This window comes from Brachyistius frenatus, unplaced genomic scaffold (assembly GCF_029030835.1).
Source record: "Brachyistius frenatus isolate BFR_SWC_R1_liver_20210118 unplaced genomic scaffold, ASM2903083v1 Contig_42, whole genome shotgun sequence".
In the NCBI taxonomy this organism is placed as follows: Eukaryota; Metazoa; Chordata; class Actinopteri; family Embiotocidae; genus Brachyistius; species Brachyistius frenatus.
This window is the reverse complement of record NW_027210641.1, coordinates 663,657-686,616: the sequence shown is the minus strand read 5'-3', so window position 1 is coordinate 686,616 and position 22,960 is coordinate 663,657. Positions and strand designations below refer to the sequence as shown.

Genomic DNA, 22,960 nt, shown 5'->3' with positions numbered 1-22,960 from the left:
CTGCAACAGCTCTTCATCTGAAACGAGAGACTGACCTTTTTATTCTTCGTATTGAATGTTTCATTCAACAGTAGAAGACGGTAATCTCTTCTCCACCGATATTCATACTACACAAAGACAGGATGGTAATGAATCCCGTACAGTCAAGTGTTGAAGCCACTGCTATGAGAACATGAGGGCAGCCTTGTAGGTAATGAGATCCAGTGTTTGCTGTTCATATTTATACCTGATGTAAAATGGGAACGATATCAACATATCATTAAATGTGGAAGATGGAAGTGGAATATGGGTTCATCTGATCCAAAGGCTCTTTGGATCTTCTTTTCTGTTTTACCGTAGCAGTTTAGGTTTTTTAATGTCTTTTAGGTGGGTCAATGTGACCTGCAGTGAGCATCATGTGAGAGTGATTATACACTTCATGGTAGATATTTTAATCCTCAGCCAACTCATTCATTCATTAAAACACGTCTGGCTTTTAGGCACTTTAAAAAAACACACACGGGTGCTATTATATACCAAAATAAACAGTGTTCAGTTGGAGTCCACTCAGATAGGACATATGGCTTAACTAGAGTTAAATGTACATTTAACAAACAACAGTAGATGAAACTAACAACAGAATATGTTCCCTTTAGGCCACTCAGACAAACAAACCAAAAAAGGTTTCTTAACAAGGAGACGCAGGACTAATAGTCTAACCTTGTATCTTTCTTTTCCAACAGTTAAAGTCCGACAGAAGGCAGGTTTTACAGGGAAGTCGTGTTCAGAGAATAAGTGGGTGGTTTTACTATAAAATAAATTGTGACCAGACTCCAGTTAAAAAATGAAATAAGGAACCGTGAGTGGTTCATTGAGCTCCATATGATTGAATGATATTAGCAGGCTTGGTTTAGTTGATAGTGACCACAGTAAGCAGGAACATTAGGACTCATGGTTGTACAGATATCTGGGACTCTGGTTCTGAGGGAAGCATGAAGGCCTGAAAGGATTTAAATGATTGTGAATTGATTTGAGGACTGAAGCGGGTCTAGGTTTCATTTCCTTTACATACATTCCAAACAAAATGAACCCAGATGGTAATGCATGAATAGTGTGCATGTGGTGGGGGTCATAAATGTTTGCATTTCCTGATGTGTGTCTTATAACATCTCTTGCACATGCGAGCAACTTTGTCAGTGGATGAACATTGAACTTTGCTTTATCTGGAATAGTTTTTTCAGAAAAGAATTCCAGCTGTACTCAAATTGAAGACATTCATTTGATCAAGTTTAGTCTTTCTGAAGAATATTGAATTACTGTAAGATCAAAATGCTAGCAAAAGAGCCGCATAGCTTCTCTTATTATTCAGTAGACCATAATCCAATATGTCCTAAGTGTTTTGCCATGTCCCATTGCCCTGTGTTGGCTCTTGGAGCAGAAGTTTGATTTTCTACTGATGTAGAAAATGGATAACTCATTTCTCCTGGGGTCCATATTACCATTTTTATTTTGTTTTCATGGAGCTGTCGGATAGGAAGAATGCTGAATGAGGAAATCGATAAAATCAAGCAATAAATGACTGTTGTTGCTTAGTGTTTGAGGTGGAGAGGTGGATGTGACAGACCTGAGGATGGTAAATGTCTGGTTACATCAGCTGCTCATTGTCCTTTTTGCTCTTTGAAGTGCTTCTTTTGATTTTGTATAAAGAATAAAAAGCAGTTTGCGTTGTGAAACTGGAAAAAATAACTGCTGAGTGGGAGTGCCGCTCTACACAGAACACCTCATTTTTAAGTATTATTTAGGTATAGGATTAGTATTTTCCAATTAGGCTGAGATTTAACAAAGTCCTCCTTTAATGAAATTAGTTTGTGTTGCATTACGCTTTGCTCTCATTTTGTGTGTATCTAATTAATTCCCATCTTTCTTAGAATTAGAGTGTTAAGGCTCCAGAGCATGTCTCTGGGGGGAGAAAAGAAAACTTTTTTGACTATGGGGTATTTTAAGATAATTTACTGCGAACCAAAGAGGGGTAATTGGTGTGGTTGGAGCTACTGTTTGGCTTTGTTTTAAAATTTAATTTGGGCTACTCCACATATAGTGGCTTTATACAAATGTTTCTTATTAAAAATTGAATTGTTGCCCGAAGACAGAGGTAGTTGGTGCATCAAAGTCTCAGCTACTCTGTCAGAGACTGTTTTTTATTTGACTGCAATGCTCAGTGGCAAATAATGACACAGTTCATTTGCAGTCGTGCAAGTGCAGTTCGTTTTTTGCTGTTGTGCATTGTGGAGAAAGCATGAATTGATGAGGTATCATGAAACCATATTTCATAGTGGTGAATATATGAAGACACTTTCAGCTGACTGTCAATAAATCAACTGTTAGAAAACTTGTAACTCGAAACGGGCAAACCTGAAATGAATGTGCTGCAAATGAGATATCTGAAGCAAGAAACACTTTAGTTCATTTCATTGTAATGTTGAATTGTTAGCTAATCAGTTATAGTTCAGTGATCTGTGCTTCTTTTTCTGGAAGAATGTGTTGTCATATTTACTGGAGACTAAATCCCATTGAAGTTGTCTCTCTTGTGACTTCTATGCTCTGATTCATTTTGCACTTCCCCACTCTTTCAACATTTCATGAAGGTGAGTGGATCTGCTCACTTACCTTTTAAGCAAAGATTGCTGAAATTGTCTCATGAAATTCATGACATGTACACGGTCACCCCCCCCCCCCACCTCCCCCTCCCGGTACAGAGGAAACGGCTCTGACTCTTTATGTGACTGACCCTGGAAAGACACGGGTCATCTGCGGCGCTGCAGACAAGCTGAGTTGAAATGGCAACAGCAAAATGAGCCTCACCACAGGAAGCCCGTCGCTGTCGAAAGCCGAGCACTCTCCCTTCCATCCGTGTGTGTAGTAGAAGTTCTCAAGGATTTATTATAGCAGTTATCAATAACCTTCAGTTTTCCTACAGGACTCAAGTTTCATATGTGGTTTGCAGGCTGGCAAGTTGTTGCCTGAAGTTGACAATGGTTGCGGTACGTTGGGATGTTGAATAATGAATGAAAAAGTAAAACACATTTTGGGGGGGTTATTCTCTCTGTTATGTATGCCATTGGATCAGGTCTGATCGGGATGATTGATTTGTTGTTGTGTTAATTTAGGTCAGGCTTTTTATTTGGTGCAAGACTTGTATGAAGTATATTATGAATTTGAGCTGATGATTAACAATTCGTTTATTTCTGTTCTTCTCATGCCACTGAGCCAAGTCATAGTTTATCAATACACATACACCTTATAAAGAAGAAGACACATTTTCAATAGATGTGGTTGGTCAAGTTCCTCGAAATAAACAGTTGGTAGCGTTAATTTTTCACTCAACCACAGCAGGAGATAAGAGCGCAATGAGATGATATCATTAAAAGAGCACCTGTAAAACCTGAATCGGTGAAAAATGCTGTAGAAGTGATGTCGAAACGATTGGAACGATTAGACAAAATGATTGCGGTCAGCTCAAATAATTGCGATGATGTAATTACAGTGACAGGCCGAGGTATCACTTCAAACGTAGTGCTATTAATGCTGGTATCATTTCCAGTTTTAAATGAGAAGGAGGGAAGCGTTGTGGACTGTGTTTTCTATAGATCATATTTTATGTGTAATAATGAGAGTTTGATCTTGTCAAATATTTATATCCATCAGTAAATGGTACATAACCTCATAGAGGAGGCTGTATTTCGTGACTTTGCCAGAAGAGCAAGCAGAAGATTGCTGTGGCTGTGAAATGTGACGTGGTAGTAAAAAATCAGAGCACTCACTTATTTCTGCTCTCTACTTTTTTCTGCCCAGAGGGAGACTAAAATATATATATGAAGAAAAAGGGAAGCGATCAAAGAAAGCCAACGGTGATCCAAAGACTCATGTGAATGATGCAACTATGAGATTTATGGATACTGCAATGACACGGACTCTTCTCAGAAATGAATAAAACAGAGAGACATATTTAGCTGCATCTAAAAATAGTGTTTCTTTGTGGTATTAATCCAGAATCACATCAGGTTGCTTTATGTGCTTAACATGACCTCGTCTTTAGTTTGCACTTCCTTCTACTATTCCATGAGAACTTGGTTAAACTATTCCAGAATATTTCCTGTCCGTACTGCATGAGTCTCAGCAGTGCGGTTAGATGTTGTTGTGGTTCTTACCTTTCAATCCCACAATGTAGTTTGTACTCTGTAGCGCAAGTAACTTTTCTTCATATTGTCTTGCAGGGACTCAGCCTACTGCCAATCAAGCAAACATGCTGACTCGTCCCTTTAGCCATAAAACAAAATTAAAAAACCATTATGACATAATTTTGACACTACATTAACAACGGTGGTCTACTGAGCTCTGTAACAACGGTGGTCTACTGAGCTCTGTAACAGAGGTGGTCTACTGAGCTCTGTAAGGTGGTCTACTGAGCTCTGTAACAGAGGTGGTCTACTGAGCTCTGTAACAACGGTGGTCTACTGAGCTCTGTAACAACGGTGGTCTACTGAGCTCTGTAAGGTGGTCTACTGAGCTCTGTAACAGAGGTGGTCTACTGAGCTCTGTAACAACGGTGGTCTACTGAGCTCTGTAACAGAGGTGGTCTACTGAGCTCTGTAACAACGATGGTCTACTGAGCTCTGTAACAACGGTGGTCTACTGAGCTCTGTAACAACGGTGGTCTACTGAGCTCTGTAACAACGATGGTCTACTGAGCTCTGTAAGGTGGTCTACTGAGCTCTGTAACAGAGGTGGTCTACTGAGCTCTGTAACAACGATGGTCTACTGAGCTCTGTAACAACGGTGGTCTACTGAGCTCTGTAACAACGGTGGTCTACTGAGCTCTGTAACAACGGTGGTCTACTGAGCTCTGTAACAACGGTGGTCTACTGAGCTCTGTAACAACGATGGTCTACTGAGCTCTGTAAGGTGGTCTACTGAGCTCTGTAACAGAGGTGGTCTACTGAGCTCTGTAACAACGGTGGTCTACTGAGCTCTGTAACAACGGTGGTCTACTGAGCTCTGTAACAGAGGTGGTCTACTGAGCTCTGTAACAGAGGTGGTCTACTGAGCTCGCTGGATGACTGGAGGGATACGAGGCAACTCTGAGCTATCCAGATGGCACTGAGGAAAATGTACTCTTCTTGGGCGGCCATGACTGGTTGCCCGTTGTTTCTCTATTGCTGGCGTGAGGTCTTCATTGGCCACAGGGATTTCCAATCTTCAGCAGCACAAAACAACATTATGCGTCACAAATGAACTATCTTGCAGTGTGCTTTAGAAAAGAGCTTCCAAAGTGAAGAGCGATACCATCCTTATCACTTTTGGTGTGCTTCATTTACACGTCTGTTCAATTTTCTTAAATGGATCTTAAAATACTCATATATTACCACTGCGAATAAAATGCTTACCGTTCTTGTGCATCATAAATGCCACTCAGCTGTATGAGAGTTTTGTTGGCACCTTCCAAGGCCAGCACAGAGAGGATCTGTGGTGTCAGCGCTCAGACAGCGTTTAGAGGTGACGTCAAGGTGAATGCTGAGTTATAGAATGTTAGGAAATCATTGATATTCCGACTCGGAGGCTGCAAATGGCTCGGTGGCAGATGGAGTCTTTGTCAGGGAAGAAAAATGGCAGTTAGGGAGCATCAACGCCATTTTCCCTATCAGCTCTGCTGGCGGGCAGTGACCTTCTGCCGCTCACCGAGATCCCACGGCACATGATCAGTTATCTCCCTTCCATTGTTTACTAAGCGAGCGGGAAAGGATTTAAATGTCAATTTTTTTTTTCACAGCTAAAGTGCATTTGTAATAATGAAACGGGTTTGTTGCATCATGAGGAGGCAGATGTAGGTAGTAAATAAGGAAATATCTGCACCATTGAAGGAAAAAAAAACAAAATAAGCTTGACACAAATAAAACCAATTTAAACCAGTGATTTGACTTCATTTGATCTGTTCTTTAACTTTCTGGGACCTTAGTCACTATTTTCATTTTACGAGTAAACTATTTCTATTCCTTTTTAAAATATTTAAAATGAGCACTGTTATATCCAAGCAAATAAATTATTTTTCTTTATCTGCCTTGGCTATTTGAATATAGGTGTTTTTGATAACTTCACATTTTTAGCTCAAGGCCCTAGTTAACAGACACAAATATCATGTGACCCTGGAGGTTTCAACAACATTGTTAATGGAATAGATTCCTCAGAAGCATAGATATATTGCGGGGAATCAATTTGGCAAGTGTTTTTCATTAATATCATTTAACTCAAAATAAGTAATTTGCTGAGGTGGAAATGTTTATAATAATTATAATGTTTATGCAAATTAAATTAATTTGGTAATGGCTCTTCTCATTACACCGATACCACAGACGCACAGAATAATACTGTGATATGCGCTCATTGTTTTTGACTGTAAACAAATCAGAATAGAATATTGGCTATTGGCTGGAAAAAATGAGGAAAAAGAACAAACGATGCAAAAAGCAAATGACATTGAGACACCAGTTTAATATGTATGTATTTCAGGTTGATGGTTGATTTCATTAGCAGATCTCATTGTTATGCGTCGACTGTCCTCCTGCAGTAAAATGAATATTATATTCATGTAGCCTGAATATTCAGGAGGAAGTATTTGGATTTGAGTGGCATATTTGAGAGAAAAAAAGAGCATTGTGACCCTGTTATAATGACATTTACATCACACTGATCTTCATTCATTCCAAAGACTGCAGGTTTTTTTAGGATTGTTTTCTTTTCTGACATTGAAAATATTATGTCAAGTTTTGATTAAATCTGTCCAATTTGCATGAATATTTACTCAACATTAAATATAAATACTATATCCATATAGATTTTTAATGTCTAAACAACAGAAGAAAACAAAAAGCTCTAGCTTGTTGGTTACTCACCTCCTTATAAAATTTGATGGGTCAGTTTGGACATTAGCTTATTTCTGTACTGTTGTCCAGGAACCTAAAACCATGTTCAACATCATGTGGTTCAAAACTACCATTTGGACACACACACACACACACACACACACACACACACACACACACACACACACACACACACACACACACACACACACACACACACACACACACACACACACACACACACACACACACACACACGCACGCACGCACGCACGCACGCACGCACGCACACACACACACACACACACACACACACACACACACACACACACACACACACACACACACACACACACATGCACGCTCACGCACACGCAGGTGCGCGCACACACACACACACACACACACACACACACACACACACACACACACACACACACACACACACACACACACACACACACACACAGAATTGGGAAAGTGCATTAATACGTGTCTGAAGCCAGCTGTGACTTCACACTTGATTAGAATGAAAATATGACAGATTTACTCGTAACTAATGAGGGCAACGATATCCACTCGTTTTAAGTGAATTGGCCAAAAAAATCATCCAAAAATGGGTCTGTGAAATCTGGAAACGACCTTCCGCACGGTTCCGTATCTGTAAACAGTATTGTCAGTATAAACTGGGTCTTTTAGAGTAATATCTTAATTGGTGAAGGATGCCCTTCTACCTGCTGATTCTTGTTTGCTTCTTGATAATCAAACAACAGAATACCGCTCAACAGAAAAAAAATCAACAGATAAATGCAATAAAATTCTCCAACAACAATATTTTTGTCCATTTGTCTGCTCCAGTCAACAGACATCGTCCCTCTCTGCTTCAATAACAGATCAAACACCCCAAACATTCACATACAACTTTGGGCAAATTACACAATCAGGTGGACTTTTTCTACCAAATAGCCCCAGAAATCCTTTACATGTTCACTTCTGTGAAGACGAATCTGGACCTCCCATTTGGTGTTATTAGTGTGTATTAGTGGGCAACATGTCCACCTCCTCTCTTTCAGCAGCTTCGGTGCCTCTTTGGAGTTTTGTTTTGAGTTGTTTGAGTTCTTCTTTTGCAGTTCACATTTGCATGTTGTCACTGTTGACTTGAAGCCAACTGTCTTCAATGTATAGATCAGTTCTTCGACCAATAGGATTGTTGTAAACTGAAAGTGACTCCTGAACCGATATGTTCAGCTCACATCCCAGTTACCTTCGCTGTGGTATTCCAGATTATCTTAATTTGTTGCTTTTGGAAATGAAGCATTGATAGCTCAGTCGGTGGCCATGTAAAGGCACAGTTACTTTTAATAACTGTCCCTATATTAGTATGGACATTGGTATTTAATACCATTGTCACTGTAAGCGTTTCATGATAGACACAATCTGAAGTAGCTCAAGCAGGTGAGGGAAACATTCATTTAGCAGCACAGAAAAAGCTTTTTGTGAAGATGGCTCAGAGGCAGACAGGAAATTAGTTATTTTCCCTGCACATTCATCAAAATATAAATAGTCTGAATATCCCAAGTGACTCCCACATCTATTGAAGCCACAGCTGCATGTAGCGTGCACTCAGAATTAACTCTCCAATGAATTTCAGGTGTTTTTGTGCACTATTAAAATAAGCCCTTTTTTTTCTCATTCCTCATCTCGATGCCATTGTCCAGCATTTCATCCCACTAAATTAACATATTTAAAATAATGAAATGCCCAATTTAATTTTACAACCTCTTGCAGTTACTCTCCTTAAATCAGGATGTGAAACAGTCACATGCTGGTGCCCAGAACAAAGAACGCTGGATGGCAAAACTGTTAGATATTTTCCTTCCACACTTCAGTCTCTGATAACCTTTGATTTAATGAGAGAAGCAGACTCTCTTTATTCCAAAGTGTTCAGTTTGGGGTTCTTGTGCAGCCTGTGCACAGATAACTGTTTTAATTTGACTGCGACATGCAGAGTTTGCAAAGTATTATGGAATAGATTGCATGTTTGAAGCTTTGAAATTGGATTACAATAATGTTAATCCATTACCATTGTAAACTAAACAAAGTACAATTGGTAATCTCATTTAAGACCATAGGAAATGTCAAAGTCACAAAAAGTAGGCACATTTTTGCAATTGCAATATTTCGGTGGGAGAAACAAAACTGGGAATCACTTTGAAATGAGCTAAATTAAACTATCAGCATTTCTTCTTTTGCTATAAACTAAATCAAAGCTCCTGTCATCTGTCTCATGTTTCTATTGGTTCTATTGGCCGATAAAAGAAAGTGTTGTCAAATCTAGCAATAAGAGGAATGCACTCAAATTTACGTAATGCAAAATATTAACATGCTCACTGATGAAATTCAAGTTGGAAGCTCGTTCATGTCTGAAAATGACCAATTTAAGATTTAAAATAAAGCAGACAGAAACTCTTCAATCATACGAGGTGACTACTCACCGTCTTAACCCAACAGTGGGTTTCAGGTCTTCTGTGAGGAAGAACTTGTCCCCCTGTGATAAAAAACAAATGCAAGTGTGTGTGAAATAGTTGGTTTGTTATTCCAGTGCGTTGTAGTCACCTGTTAGCTGCACACTGATTACAATTTCAGAATGCTAAAATTCTATTGGACAATATGAGTTGGGAAGAGCATCATTTTTTTTAGAGTTGTTTCACAGTTGTTTTACCAAAAATGCAAAGAACTCATCATTCTCTCATCAGCAATTTTTAATCAGTTTGTTCCACTCAGATTTGTGTTATTTGAGGCAACTCTATCGGGCAGCAATGATTCATCCTGTACTATTGTATGTTATTTTTGCAGCCACCAACTAGCTAACAATGACATTTTTTCTTCTTTTGCTTTCTTGATTGTAAATGCATTTTTTCATATTTCAGAAAGATTTAATATTTCATTTCTTTACGTGTTCAAAAATGACCACTGTGTTTAATGCTTTTGTGACTGTACCAAACGGTGCCCCCAAACTTATATCATTTTCCTGATTCATTTTTATGTTTAGAATTAACTTTTCAAACAAATGAAGAATTGAGACGACAGAGCATCTACAGTGACAACTCCATTGAATTGTGCTCCTTGAAGAGTTTCTCATTCACATTGAACAGCATCCAAATGGCTGCCTAGAAAAACAATGACAGCTTGTCTACAGTTGTAATCTATATAACATTTTAAAACTTTGTTAGTTCATTTGCCTTTTCTTTTTGTGTGTAATTTCAAAATGAGATGCCTGGCTTTACTACATGGACTTCTCGGCTTAGCTAAGCAACACACAACACACTTGCAGATAGTAGAAATCATCAAGTAATCTTGATGGTATCAACACATAATACTGTGAAGCCAGGTGGAAAGTTACTGCTCAGAAAATGTCATAGCTGTTGTAGTTTTATGCTCTCGTGTTTCTATTTTGCATCATAAGTCTAAAGCCAGACGAGCTCATGCCTATCAGTGTGTCGTGTCACTCCATGTTATGGGAATCATGCTTGCTTCAACCTGCCAGTGTTGAGAACCCGTCTTGTTTCTTTTGCATTCTTAAAGAATTGTTAGGGGAGTGTCGTCCTGCGCTTCTCCACATCAAAGTGGAGAGATCATACGCCAATTCAGCTTTTGAAAGTTGTAAGAGTGCAGAGCCAAATTCAAAGGTTAAAATTCCTGATTATCTCACTTATTTTGTGTTTGTGAGTTCATTTTGGACAGTCAGTGTGTGCACTGTGCACAGATGTTTGTTTGACTGTAACTAGCATCGGCTGCTTCAATAAAGCAGTGGACATATGGACCCTGTGTCACTAATACCTTGAAAGGGACACTCAGGATCTGTTTTATTGCTTCATATGGCACACTGCGGTCCCACTTCCCATTACGGTTGCCATGTGATTTATGCCGTGTTCCTCGAAGAGTGAGTAAAGAAAGCGGGGCTGGGGATGAAAATGCTGCAATAGCAATGTATACCTTGATCCTGGGTGCCTTATTATTTCATCTCGGACATTGACAGTGGGGAGTAATGGGTTAAACACTCTGTCAGGTCCCATGTTCTCCCAGATATAAATGTTGTATATTTGATCATCAGAAAAATGAGGTAATTGACATTGATGTGTTGAGCCTTAAAGACTGGCAGAACCTTGGACGTTTTATCCCCACTGTCTTTGTCATGACAGCCAGAATCACATCATTAGATTGCACCCCACCACCTAAAGTACTAACAGATTCCTGATTGATTACGAGTCACCTTGCATACAGACAGTTTTGATTTGCCATAATACAGTTCTGTAGTATAATCTATAAAATGTATTCCTGCAGTTGTTTGTCTAACAAGCAAATAAGAAAAAATCATAATGTCATGGGAACGTCTTCCTCTGCTGTAGAATCTGAAATAATAGGTGTCCTTTGCTCTGCAAACGCTCTGTATTTTATTTAGCAATTCAGGATGATAAATAACCTTTGCACCAGCATTGTTCTCTCATGTTTAATTTGAAGCTGTGTTTCCTGTCAGATGATTGCACCTGATTTATATTCGAGCTGTTTTCTCCTGTTCACATGAATATCTCTCCCAATCCTATGATATTGAACTAAACTATACTTTAGAATTTCTGTAAGATTTTAGGTCCTTCTGCATTAACACATTGCTTTGTGCTAATCATTGAAGTTTCAAGGTAATGCACACAATGTTTTCAAAATAATGGCATTTTCATTTTACATATAAATACTGGTATTTGTTTTACTAATAACTGAAGTGAACAAGCTCCCATTGACAGTGATAACCTCTTAAGAAACATTGGCAAAGGAAACTGATGTTACCTGTAAACATTTTGCTGTTGCTGTAGTATTTTGAATCAAGTCCATTATATTGACCAAAAGACAGAAGTGTTTTCCTCTTTTGCTACTCAAATACATTATTGGATATCTAATCTGCGTTCTGCAAAATGTGCAAAAAAAAAATAAATCATCATTTTAAACATAGAAGGTCAAGGACATCTGCTTTTCGGGGCTTAAATATTTCACATAGTTGCAATTTTAGTATCACCACTAGTCAGCAATATGATTTCCTCTAAAAATCATAAAGAAACACATTATAATGACACTGTCAGCAAAATATTATTATAAAATAATACAAAAATTCTTATTAACAATAAAAAAAAAAAACTCATCCAGTGGATACCAATTCCCCGTACCTTTACATTTTCAAAGCTACAACAACAACAACTGATTAACAGTATCTGATTGAGAGATTCTTACAATTACCTTTCCCTTCCTCTCTCTCTCTCCTCCCCCTCTCCTCCTTCTTCTCTGTATGTGTCTAATTAAAAACTGCAGGCGCAGCTACGCAGTTTATTACCAATGCTTGCTGTTGATGGGGCGTCAGTAGGCTGGAGCTTGGGGAACGTGTTCATGATGGATGTCAGACTGTGTAGAACACGTGGGACTCCTGTTTCCAGGCTCCACATCCCACCTCCAGATCATGAAAATGATCCACATGCAGACTGTGCTAACGTTGCTGCAAAGGACATTTCGAGAAACATTTGGCAGACGAAGGCCTCACTTCATTCATCAGAGTCAGTTTGCTACCTTAACAACAATTGCAGGATATTCAGTGCAACGCTCTATTTGTTTAAAGCAGTCGATATAAACAGACATTTTTTGGTGGGGAAGACTTCTTAAAAGATGTCTGTGGCCTGAAAAAGCGACAACAGAATTCTTACACTTTGTGTTTTGCAGGTATTTCTCAGGCAAAAGTGAATAATTATTGTGCCCACAGGTGGATGTCTGCTGGGCACACAGCATGAAAGTGTTCTTACAGCAGAGGTCAAAGATAGGATTACATAGATGCATAAAAGACTACAGCTGAGACAGGAGAATCAGGGATTAGATGGTGGTTAAAGATGTTCACTAACACATAGGGCTGCTATGGATCACATCTTGCGTGCCAGTGGGACAACTGTTGTAGTGTCTCAGAGCATGTCCAAGTGTAACCAACACTGTTTTGCCATCTGCTACCTAACCCCACCAGTCAGAGTTGTTGTTCAGTTGCTCCATAGACTACTTATTTACAACCTGCTTCCAGCGGCTTCATGTGAGCTTTTCATCCTCGATGACAGCCAGTTTTGCCCCAAACTTATGAACACGTCTGGAAAGCACATGGTTTCTTTTGTCTCCCAGCACGGTCATAAAAAAGAGGCCCTCACTGAAAAGAGCAAACCTGAGATGAATAATAAACCAGCTCTTAATGCAGAGTATTGATTGTCTAGCAAAGGGATGTTTTTTGTTTTAATCACTCTGTGCAGCTCCTCTCTCGACAGGATGCTTAATGTACTTCACCAACATCAATTGAAAGGACGTTGTGTTCTCGTGTGTAGAGATTCCAGAAAAGGATCAATTTAGTTGGGCGGTTGCGGAGGAGACCAGCATCACAAAAGTTACTTTCGTCCGCTAAAATCATGTAATTATGATGGCATGCAGCTACAAGTCCAGAGAAAGACTGCCGGCATGAAAATATCACACGCTGATGTATTGTGACGTAATACTTTTGTTGCGTCTTACTTATGTTTGTTTTGTTGAGATATATTTAAGCACCATTTTGGACATGCAGACATTTTTTTGTCCTTTTTGGGAACAAACTGCAAATTGCTGATGGAGGTGCTGTCTTGTATGTAAACTGTAGTTTCACCACAATAAATAAGCAGTACACTGTTTAGTTGCACACAATGTGTTAGTTTCTGTTTAAAAATGCTTCCATGGAAGCCAAGAAATGTTGTTAGAAAGTACTTAAAATTCCTCCCACTGCATCATCATCAAACACAGCACACCGTAGTTGGCCTTGACTGTATGAGTGATGTTGTGTGATACTGTAGTTTTCCCCCGATGCCAGTCAGCCTGAAGTTTCTTTCTTTAGCTGGTGGTATCGGTCAGACACAACACTTCATCACCTTCCAGGTAGAGTGGGAGTCAAGGCCAGGAACCATAACTTGTCTGTAGAAGACATGGGCAGAATGAACAACTGATTGAAACTGATTGGAGCATTGGATTTCAGATGAGCTGTGGGTGTACCCCTGAACTTGTTCTGTACCAAACTACTGCAATCCCACACACTCAACCTTCTGCCGTCCTCTGTCCATACAAGCCCGGCCTGCATTGACCTCATCCTGCACCTGTTGTGTGTGTAAACAGAAAAGCTTCATATTTATTGATTGACTTTTTATCAGCAAGTGACAACTGGGAGAGTGAATGGCTTTTTCTGAATTTGCTGTACTGCCGTCCACCACTGGGACGTTATCAGACAGTATGCTTTTAATATCCATTCATTTCCCCACCTCAGAAAATCACTGAGGTCAAAAAGGAATGGTGTTGTTGTTTTTTATGGTAGCTGAAAGAGCTAATTGTGTTAAGTGATGCTTGTGAGGTTTAGTGATCCAGCCGACTGTGCAACCATCCCGTAGAATCAATGAAGGAGATGTTAATGTCCGAAGAGGAGGATTTAACATCGTGATGTAATGCTTATTAACGGCACCAGCAATGCATGGCAATTAAAGTCAGGTCTTGACACATATGTTTTTGTTTTTTTCGTCACATCCTTTTTATTTTCATCAGTTTCATTACACATGGGTGCAGAACAAATAGAGGAGCCTTGATTAATGGATCTCTCTATCAGTCAGTAAACAGCGTTAAGGTGCTCTGATAAACTACCTCTTTCTGTCTCTGCTGCGTATCTCACATCAGCAGAGAAGACCGTTAGAATAATGCTGATGACCCTGGATTATTGTTGTTTGCATCAGCCATCTGTTATTGGGCAAGAACAATAAGAACAAGGAGGAACTGACAATGAAAAAATAAAATGCTTACATGTAGTCAGGACAACACTAGGTGATATATGCTCCTCGCATAAACAGACACGACAGGAAATAATAAATACAGGAAGTAGTTCTTTGCATTATTTTTTTTTTTCTGTACAATTTCTTTCAGTTTTCAGTTGAAAATATTTAGTTTGATATTTTTGGAAATATGCTGACCAAGATTCAGACGACATTTATACCAGTCATATCTGTATGATAATAATGAAGCAACAATCAGCTGCTAATTATCTTCACGTAGCTTCCTGCAAAGACTGGAAACAAAGAAACCAGCCGAGCTCTGTTCAAAGCTAACGAAGTTCACCTCCAGCAGGTGTAAACCTTTATCTGAATTTGTTTGAAAGTAAAATGACGGTGCAGATTGGGGGTTGGGGTTATGTGACCACGGTGCGTTCACTAAACGGTTGCTTGGTTTATCAGTAAAAATAGACCATTTGATTAATCAAGATAATACTCTGTTGTTGACATTAACAGCTATTTCTGTAAGTAAAAGCAAAAAAGAAAAGTTGGCCTTTTTTATTCTATCAAAATAGATAGACCCCAGTTGGATAATGAAATATGCAGAAAGACATGTAAGTGTTCACTTAATTTAAATCAGAGGTTTGATGAGCCCAGCTTTACAGCCAACTTTATAATTTTGGTATCCAAGGCGACATGTCTGCTTAGTTGGTCAGCTTTGCGTCTTCACAGCAGGGAGCTACTCTGTTTGTTCCTGGGGCTCATTCTGTTTGGAGTTTGATTGGTCTGCCTGTACTTGGAGACTCTAAAATAGTCTGTTGGTATGAGCGTGGCCTGTGACGGACTGGCAGTAATATAGCAAAAGATTTCTCTACCATCTGTCCAAAGCAACCGTGCATGCTGGGACAAGCTCTAGGTACCCCGAGCCCTCGAGTACGAATATGCAGTGCACAAAGTATGTTTTCACTTCAACCCACTAAACATTATTTAATCGTTAGCCAATGTGTCTAGAAAACTTGTAACATTAATACCACTCCAAAAATATGTACAACAAATGTAAATATGTTTTCAGTCAGTCACGTGAAGAGGACTCGGAGACGAGCTGTGAAAGTTTGAGATGCATCATCGCAGCCTACATTTAGGTGAAGCGTTTCAGGCCTCGTCTCATTAGAACCTCATCCTGTTGATAAGCACGTTGCTTCCTGGTTATCAGATAGTTTTGTGCAGAGATGATGAGCTGCGTTGTTTGTGGATTCATATTGTGAACATGACTATGATCCAGTCTTATGTGTTGCATGTGCCTCGGTTTGACTGATATCCAGCTGGTGTTTTGTATATTGTGTCCTGCACCTCTCACACTTACATTACATTAAGATGGTGTGCATATATCTATCAAATTTATTTAAAATGTTATAAAACATTCAGCGTGGTGTACTTGCTGCCTCTGTGCTTTTTATCATTTATTACTCATAAATTCAGGCTTATTTGCTTGTTAAACCCATTTTAATTTCTTGCAATGAATTGAGGAAAGGCTTTAAAAATACTGCAGAACGGTCTGTCTCTCTTGAGCAGTTCTACTTTTTGTTGTTGTTGTTTACAATGTTAGATTAAGTCACCTGTAAATCCATTTCTAAGATCCCTGAAGGGAAGACTACCAAACACACCAATTTGCAGATGTGATATTTATAGAAATATCAGTTTAATTATGCACCAGAAAGAATGTTTCTTGTAAAAGATTAGGTGTACAACATTTTATTGTAAAACAAAGAAGAAAATTAACAATACAATGTAGTGTCCAAAAGATGTTAGTGACGTTTATCTTTAATCTCTGTCAATCTTTGTGGCAGCGTTGTACATTTTATTTTATTTATATCATAGATTTGTAACTGACAAACATGTTTTTTAATAAGCATTCTGGACAACTTGGAATGAAAAGGAGAGTGTGATGTAGGAAGGTCAAACTGATGACAAATGTTATTTTTTCAATGATGCTTTATGAATATGAAAGCACCTTTGTTCTGCACAAACTCCCACTCACACCGCTGCAGGAGAGGACTTCCAGTGAAGCATGGCCGCGGCTTTCGTGTCATTTATGTCTCATCAGTGCTGTTCCTGGTGAGGGATGATACTTGATATTCAGAGGGTTGCTTTGTCTCCTCAAATTAATCAGATGCGCCTGTTTTTCTTGTGCAGGAGAGAATCACCAGGGAGATCGAGACATTTTCGGTGTAATGTAAAATACCGTAACAAAGGCAGGCTGTAAAACACAATCTGGAAGCATGCGTTAAAAGGGTTTTTTATGGAATATCCGGGAGACAATGTGCTAATGAAAGAGTACAGTAAAATCTCTGTGGCGTGATTTGGATGATGGGCAGAATAACAGTGGTCTGAGAGTCATTACAGAAAATGGTGGAGACTATTACACCTCCCATTTATTCATCTGTACGGGCTTACTATAAATGTTGTGGACCAAAAAAATGGAAATTGTATTTCTCGGAGGCTGAAGACTGCATTTTCTGTTTGGGCTTACTACCTCATTAAGTGATCACAGCTTATGTGGCAGCAGTTTCACATTAAAGAGATGTGAAGACCTTTTGATATGAATGACTTGTCACAAACACAGAACTCTACTTGAAACGTCGATGTGCAAGTGTCTGCTGTCTGAATGTTGTTTTGGCTTTGTTTAAGTGTGTGTGTGTGTGTGTGTGTGTGTGTGTGTGTGTGTGTGTGTGTGTGTGTGTGTGTGTGTGTGTGTGTGTGTGTGTGTGTGTGTGTGTGTGTGTGTGTGTGTGTGTGTGTGTGTGTGTCTTCAACTCTCTATTTGCATTTTTGTAGATAATAAAGAAATTGAATACAAAACACTAATAAAACAATCATACTGATGCAATGAACTATGCTGCCTTGTAATACATTACATCAGGCAATACTTCTCAAACATGTATAACATAACCTTTAAAGTACACTAGTATTATTATATTATTGACAATGCACCAGTGTACAGTGATTATATTTAATAAGTTCAGTGTTTACTCTGTAAAAACAGGAAATTTGTAAAAAATCTGATTTTCCCAGATGCCAAGAAGACATCCTCATTATGCTTGTACCAAAATATATTTATTTTACATTAATAGAAATTTGAGAAATCAGCTATAATTCATATTTAAGAAGCTAAGACCTCAAAAGTTATTTTTTTTGTCTCAATGAATGACGAACAATATTTATAGTAATTATCAAACTGGTGAAAAAAAACATTATAGTAGTGCTAATCATACCACTATCACAGTACCTCTCAAAGTCAATTAACAATAGCATAAATATACTATCAGCCAGCCTGAATAGTGGACGATGTGTTGCCTTCACAAATATTGTGGTGATTCCCTCGGTAGTTAATGTGATGCGGTTATTCAGATGTGTATCAGACGGAGTCTCAGTGGGATGTGAAGTTTTTCTCCCCTTATTTTTCCTTCTTTGCATTTTTAAGTGTTGACTGAATTGCGTTTGACAGATATGGAGCCTGGAGAGCGGCTGGCATCCCCATCCCCAGCCCCATCCTCCCTTCACATGGCCTCCTCTTCAACCAGCTCCTCCCCTGCTCCACCACAGACTCTCCCCAACAAGTACAGTCCAGCTCCGAGTCCCGACGGCAGCTCCCCTTTCACCACCTGTGGTACGTACACAAACACAAACGGAACAGAGTTACTGAAATGTGCACAAAGTCACAGCAGAAGATCAATGTGCCTCAAAGCTAACTGCTTTTATGAATTATTTATTTTGCAGTCAGTGTGTTTAATCATTACACCCACATTTCAGACTCAGTTGAAATTTTTTTGATAGTATGAAGTTCAAGCATGCAGTGCAGCATTGACTCACCCACAAAACAGCCTTCAATTTAATAGCTATTAATAAAGGTAACCGTATCCATCATTCTGACTGACTTCCAAAAGTCCACAATTTAATTGCACTTCCACATCAACCTTTGAAGAGACAAATCTATTTAGAGGAGACATCCAACTAAATTCTCTGGAAACACAGAAAATAATATTTTACAATACAAAAAGAGGCTGAAGACAATTTCCTGCAGTCTTAACATGTTACAGACAATTTTGATAGGACTTAAAAGGCTGTAGAATTAATGACTGCCAACAATTAGAAAGCTGTGCATGCCCTTGTGGATTTCTTTTGACAACCTTTAGCTCTGCTTTATCTTCTGTGATTTGACACGTCTGTCAGGCTCACACTGCGCATGCAGCCACCAACATCTCTTGTTTTCTCTGAATACTAATTGTGGCCGAGGCCATTATGCATTGAGCAGCGGTGATGCATAAACTGTCAGATTACCCCTGACCACAAAATAATGTGCAAATTTACATACCATGGTTTGTAATTATTTTTTTCCTTTATGATAAGATGCCCTAAAAAGTAGTGTTTTTTTGTTGTTGTCGTGCTATCACAATGAAGAACACAGACATTCTCATGAATTATTCATTTTTCACATCCCCGTACTAAACGTGCACAGAAATTTCCCAGATAATTTATTTTGGACTGCACGCTAAATGCTGAAAGCACATCGGCACCTCTGTAGTCACATCGCTCCTATGAATATCAAGTAAATTGAGTTCTTTCAAAGATTTCTTATCCCCTTTGGGAAGCAGAAAACGGATATCACATGCCCACTGATGGCAACACTCCTTTGAACAGAATTACACTCAACCTTTCATACGTTTGCATGTCTTCTAACGGCTTTCATAGGAGCTTATCCAGCAAACTTTTTTTCATGCTGCGTCTCCTGTTGTATTTTAAAAGAGCAAGAACAAGTATTTAATTCTACGTTGTTGTCTATGAACAGCATAACTAAAGGTTAGAAAGAATTCAGTGAAATATTTCAAATGTTTTATTGCCTCTAAAGCAGGTCTAATTACAGTATATAAAACTAAGGCTAAAGACTTGCTTTTCACTGGAATTATTTATTTATATCTCTATTTTATTTGTGATTTTTTTTTTTTTTTTTACTGTGTAGCTGTGTGCATTGTCTCTACATTATCTTTAACTGTGAAGCATTTTCTTTTGCCTGATCCTGAAAAGGGCTATATAAATAAACTTTACTTAATAATTCATGAGAGAGGTAGCAATGAATTATTAATCCAGGAAATGTCAAATACATTGTTGCGCAAAGTGCTATCCATGTTTGTAAATGGACAAATAGATTGTCTCAACAACAACATTGATGGACTGATAATTAGATTGATTGATTATAGCATCTTTAAGGCTCTGTCCTTTGTCCTCCAGGTCATTCGCTGCAGATGACGGGGGATGAACGTTTAAATATGTCTGGCAGCTTCAATGGTTTGAACTTGATCAGTCGTCCTGCTTTTGGGCTGTACGCATCAGGTTCAGGCCCTTCTGAGTTTGGGGGTTTAGGAAGTCTTGGTCTGTCTGCCTTGGCTGCTCACTCACAGTTTGGTACATTTCCAGGTAAGGAATCTCAAGGAGCGTTTTTGGTGAATCCCTTATTTTGATGGGGAAATTAAATGTGAAACTTCACACCATCAGAAAGATTATTGACAGATTGGATTCTCTGCATGTTTTGATTCGGTAGCAATTCATGCCTAACTGTACAGAATTTGCGTTCTCCCACTCAGATTGGTGGCGGCCATCTGAAGCCCATACCAGAGGAGCAGCAGCCTTCTTTCCCCCTCTCCTCGGTCTGCATCCTGTATTTGTATCATCCTTCAAGAGCCATGATCCCATTGATTTACAATCACATACCTCAGGTAAACCATATTTTTGTGTGCTGTGAGGCAATTACAAAGAGATGTCAATGAAAGATAAACTAACAAGCAGCCTTTTTTCTGCTGTTGTCTGTTCTATTGTCTTCTTAATGTGTTTGAGTCATACTGCTTGTTCTCATGAGATCCATCTAAAGAAATATACAATGCCAGTTTCTGTAGGTGTGAAGGGAACAGTGAATGGTAGGAGTGCTTCCTCTCCTACTGGGAAGTCTGCAGTGACCACCAGTTCATTTCCAGCAAAGGGAAATGTGGAGAGAACTCAAGTCAACAGTAGTCAAAAGAGCAGCCATGAGACTCTACATCAGAAGACCACTCAAAAAACTAACAAGGTTCATATTCGGTGTTTGTTAAAAGCACAATCTATTCCATGAAATCTCCCTTTACTGTTGTGTTTACGGCACCTTTTCACATGTTTTACTTAATCAAGAAATGTGGACTTTTATTATTACGATTAAGAAACCCAACAAAAGACCACAAGAGACGTCCAGCATGAGTGGCAGCCAATCAGGATCCATGTCAGAAAGCTCCAGTGATGGTGATGAAAGCAGTAGTGATCCTGATGACATGGAGGAGGATGAAGAGGATAATGACGATGAGGATGATCAGAGCAGTGACAGTAAGGACTCTGATTCTGAACATGAGAGTCCAGTTAAAAGGAAAGTCAAAGTAAGTATGACTATCTTAAATTGCCATTGTTCATGTTTTAAGAAATTCAGCAGAAGATTCAGAAGACCTTTTTCTATTGATAACATTTTTTAAATCTTTGAAAAAGCAGATTTTCTTTTTTGGTTTCTTTTCAGAATAATGTAGGAAGCCATATATCTTAGTTAATGACAGAATCAAGGCAAAAGCTTCCGGTAAAATAAGTTATTTAGTATGTGACAGATTTGTGAATGGGTTTAAACTGCTCTCCCTTAAGTAAATGTTAGTTAGTTTGTCAAAGGCAGCTTTAGTGGTGGGTGGCAAACTGGATGTATGTGCTAACTGACAGAACTGCCACCATGAGGCTCGCTCAGCTGGAGCTGACATGCTGTCTTCTTGTTTTCCTCATCCTCCTACTCAGCGGCTGACACACAACACTTCTGAGAGTAAAAAGAAGAGACCTCGCTCTACTGATGGAAACACAACTCAAGACAGTCATTGTGACAGTGTTCCTTTGACTTCCTCTTATCAAATCCAGTCCTATTCTCATCCCGCTGGCCTGCTGCAGTCCACTGCACTGCTTCTCCAGAGCTCCAGGACCGCCGAGGACGAAGGCCAGCAGCACATCAGTGTTATACAGGCCACAGGCCTGGCAGTCAGCAACAGTCCCTTAGCACAGTCCCACAGGGAGGCTTGTCCTCTGCCCTCCAGGTCTTCACCCAACCCCTTCTCCTTCTCCAACTCATCCAAACACTTCCGCAACTTACCTTTGCCAAAGCACTACACTCCTTTGACCTCACCAAAACATGGCTCTCCTAAACCTCTCGCCCTCTGTTCCCCTAAGAAACCCCTCTCCTTACCTAAACCCTCACCTCTTTGTTCTCTCAAACCTCTTCCCCTCTCTTCACCCAAACCACCAACACTGTTAGCCTCAAAGAAGCCCTCACGTAAACCCACATTTTTGATTCCCTCCAGCCTGCACACGCAGCCTGTTGATAGCATGAAGGAGAGCAGAAACCTTCCAGATGGAAGATCATTACATCTCAACACATTTAAACTGAAGCAGGTGAGTTAACGTTTTCTTCACACTGATGCATGAGTGTTGCTGCTTTCCCCTCAATTCTACCTGAGGTACAAAAGGTAGATTAGTGCAATGAAGCCTAAAAGTATTTTTCATCTTCTTACATAGGCACACTCTTGTTTTTATTTATTGTCCATCACTGGTTGTCATAAAATAAATAAAGATCATTGTTTTCCTTAACAACAGAAAGTGAATGCACTATTATCAGGCCTTTCATTATATTTCATGAGTGTCTGACCACTGCATGACTAGAAGTGACAATGTGTTTAGCTCTGCTGAGAATACTTCACATAACTGACAAGCAATTAGCTCTGTTATGCTTTGGGATGTTTGTTATCAAGCGCGAGAAATTAGCCTCTTTTAGAGGAGTCAGTCACTCGTCTGAGAAGGAGGGAAACATGTAGAAATCTGTAACAAGAGGGTTTAGATTCATATGATGGTTGTACATTAAATTCAGCCTTTTGATTGCCAGAGTTTAACAATAGCAACAAATACAGGATGACAGCTAACGTCTCATGATGGCACTAAGGCAAACTATTTAGAAAATATTTTTTCATAGCAGCCTGATTTTCTTCATTGTTGTTGACAGGCTTGAGACTGCTTTTTATTGTCATTGTCACTTATTACACCTTAAATTCTTTCAGTTACAGCCCACAGTAATGTAATGTGAGTGACAGTTTGTGTAATTACTTCCTTCTTTGTTTT

At 39.2% G+C, this 22,960-nt stretch overlaps 1 protein-coding gene across 4 annotated transcripts in view; it reads left to right on the top strand.

Annotated features, from left to right (window-relative positions):
- LOC138623152 (bromodomain adjacent to zinc finger domain protein 2B-like) overlaps nt 1-22,960 on the top strand; it is a 49,784-nt gene that overhangs the window by 7,878 nt on the left and 18,946 nt on the right. For all 4 annotated transcript variants that reach the window (XM_069702474.1, XM_069702472.1, XM_069702473.1 and 1 more), the window contains exons 2-7: nt 18,249-18,410; nt 20,030-20,215; nt 20,383-20,514; nt 20,683-20,861; nt 20,989-21,198; nt 21,596-22,240. In XM_069702474.1, the coding sequence (XP_069558575.1) occupies nt 18,251-18,410; nt 20,030-20,215; nt 20,383-20,514; nt 20,683-20,861; nt 20,989-21,198; nt 21,596-22,240 (1,512 nt within the window). In that variant the 5' untranslated portion in view covers nt 18,249-18,250. The remainder of the gene's footprint in view (nt 1-18,248; nt 18,411-20,029; nt 20,216-20,382; nt 20,515-20,682; nt 20,862-20,988; nt 21,199-21,595; nt 22,241-22,960) is intronic.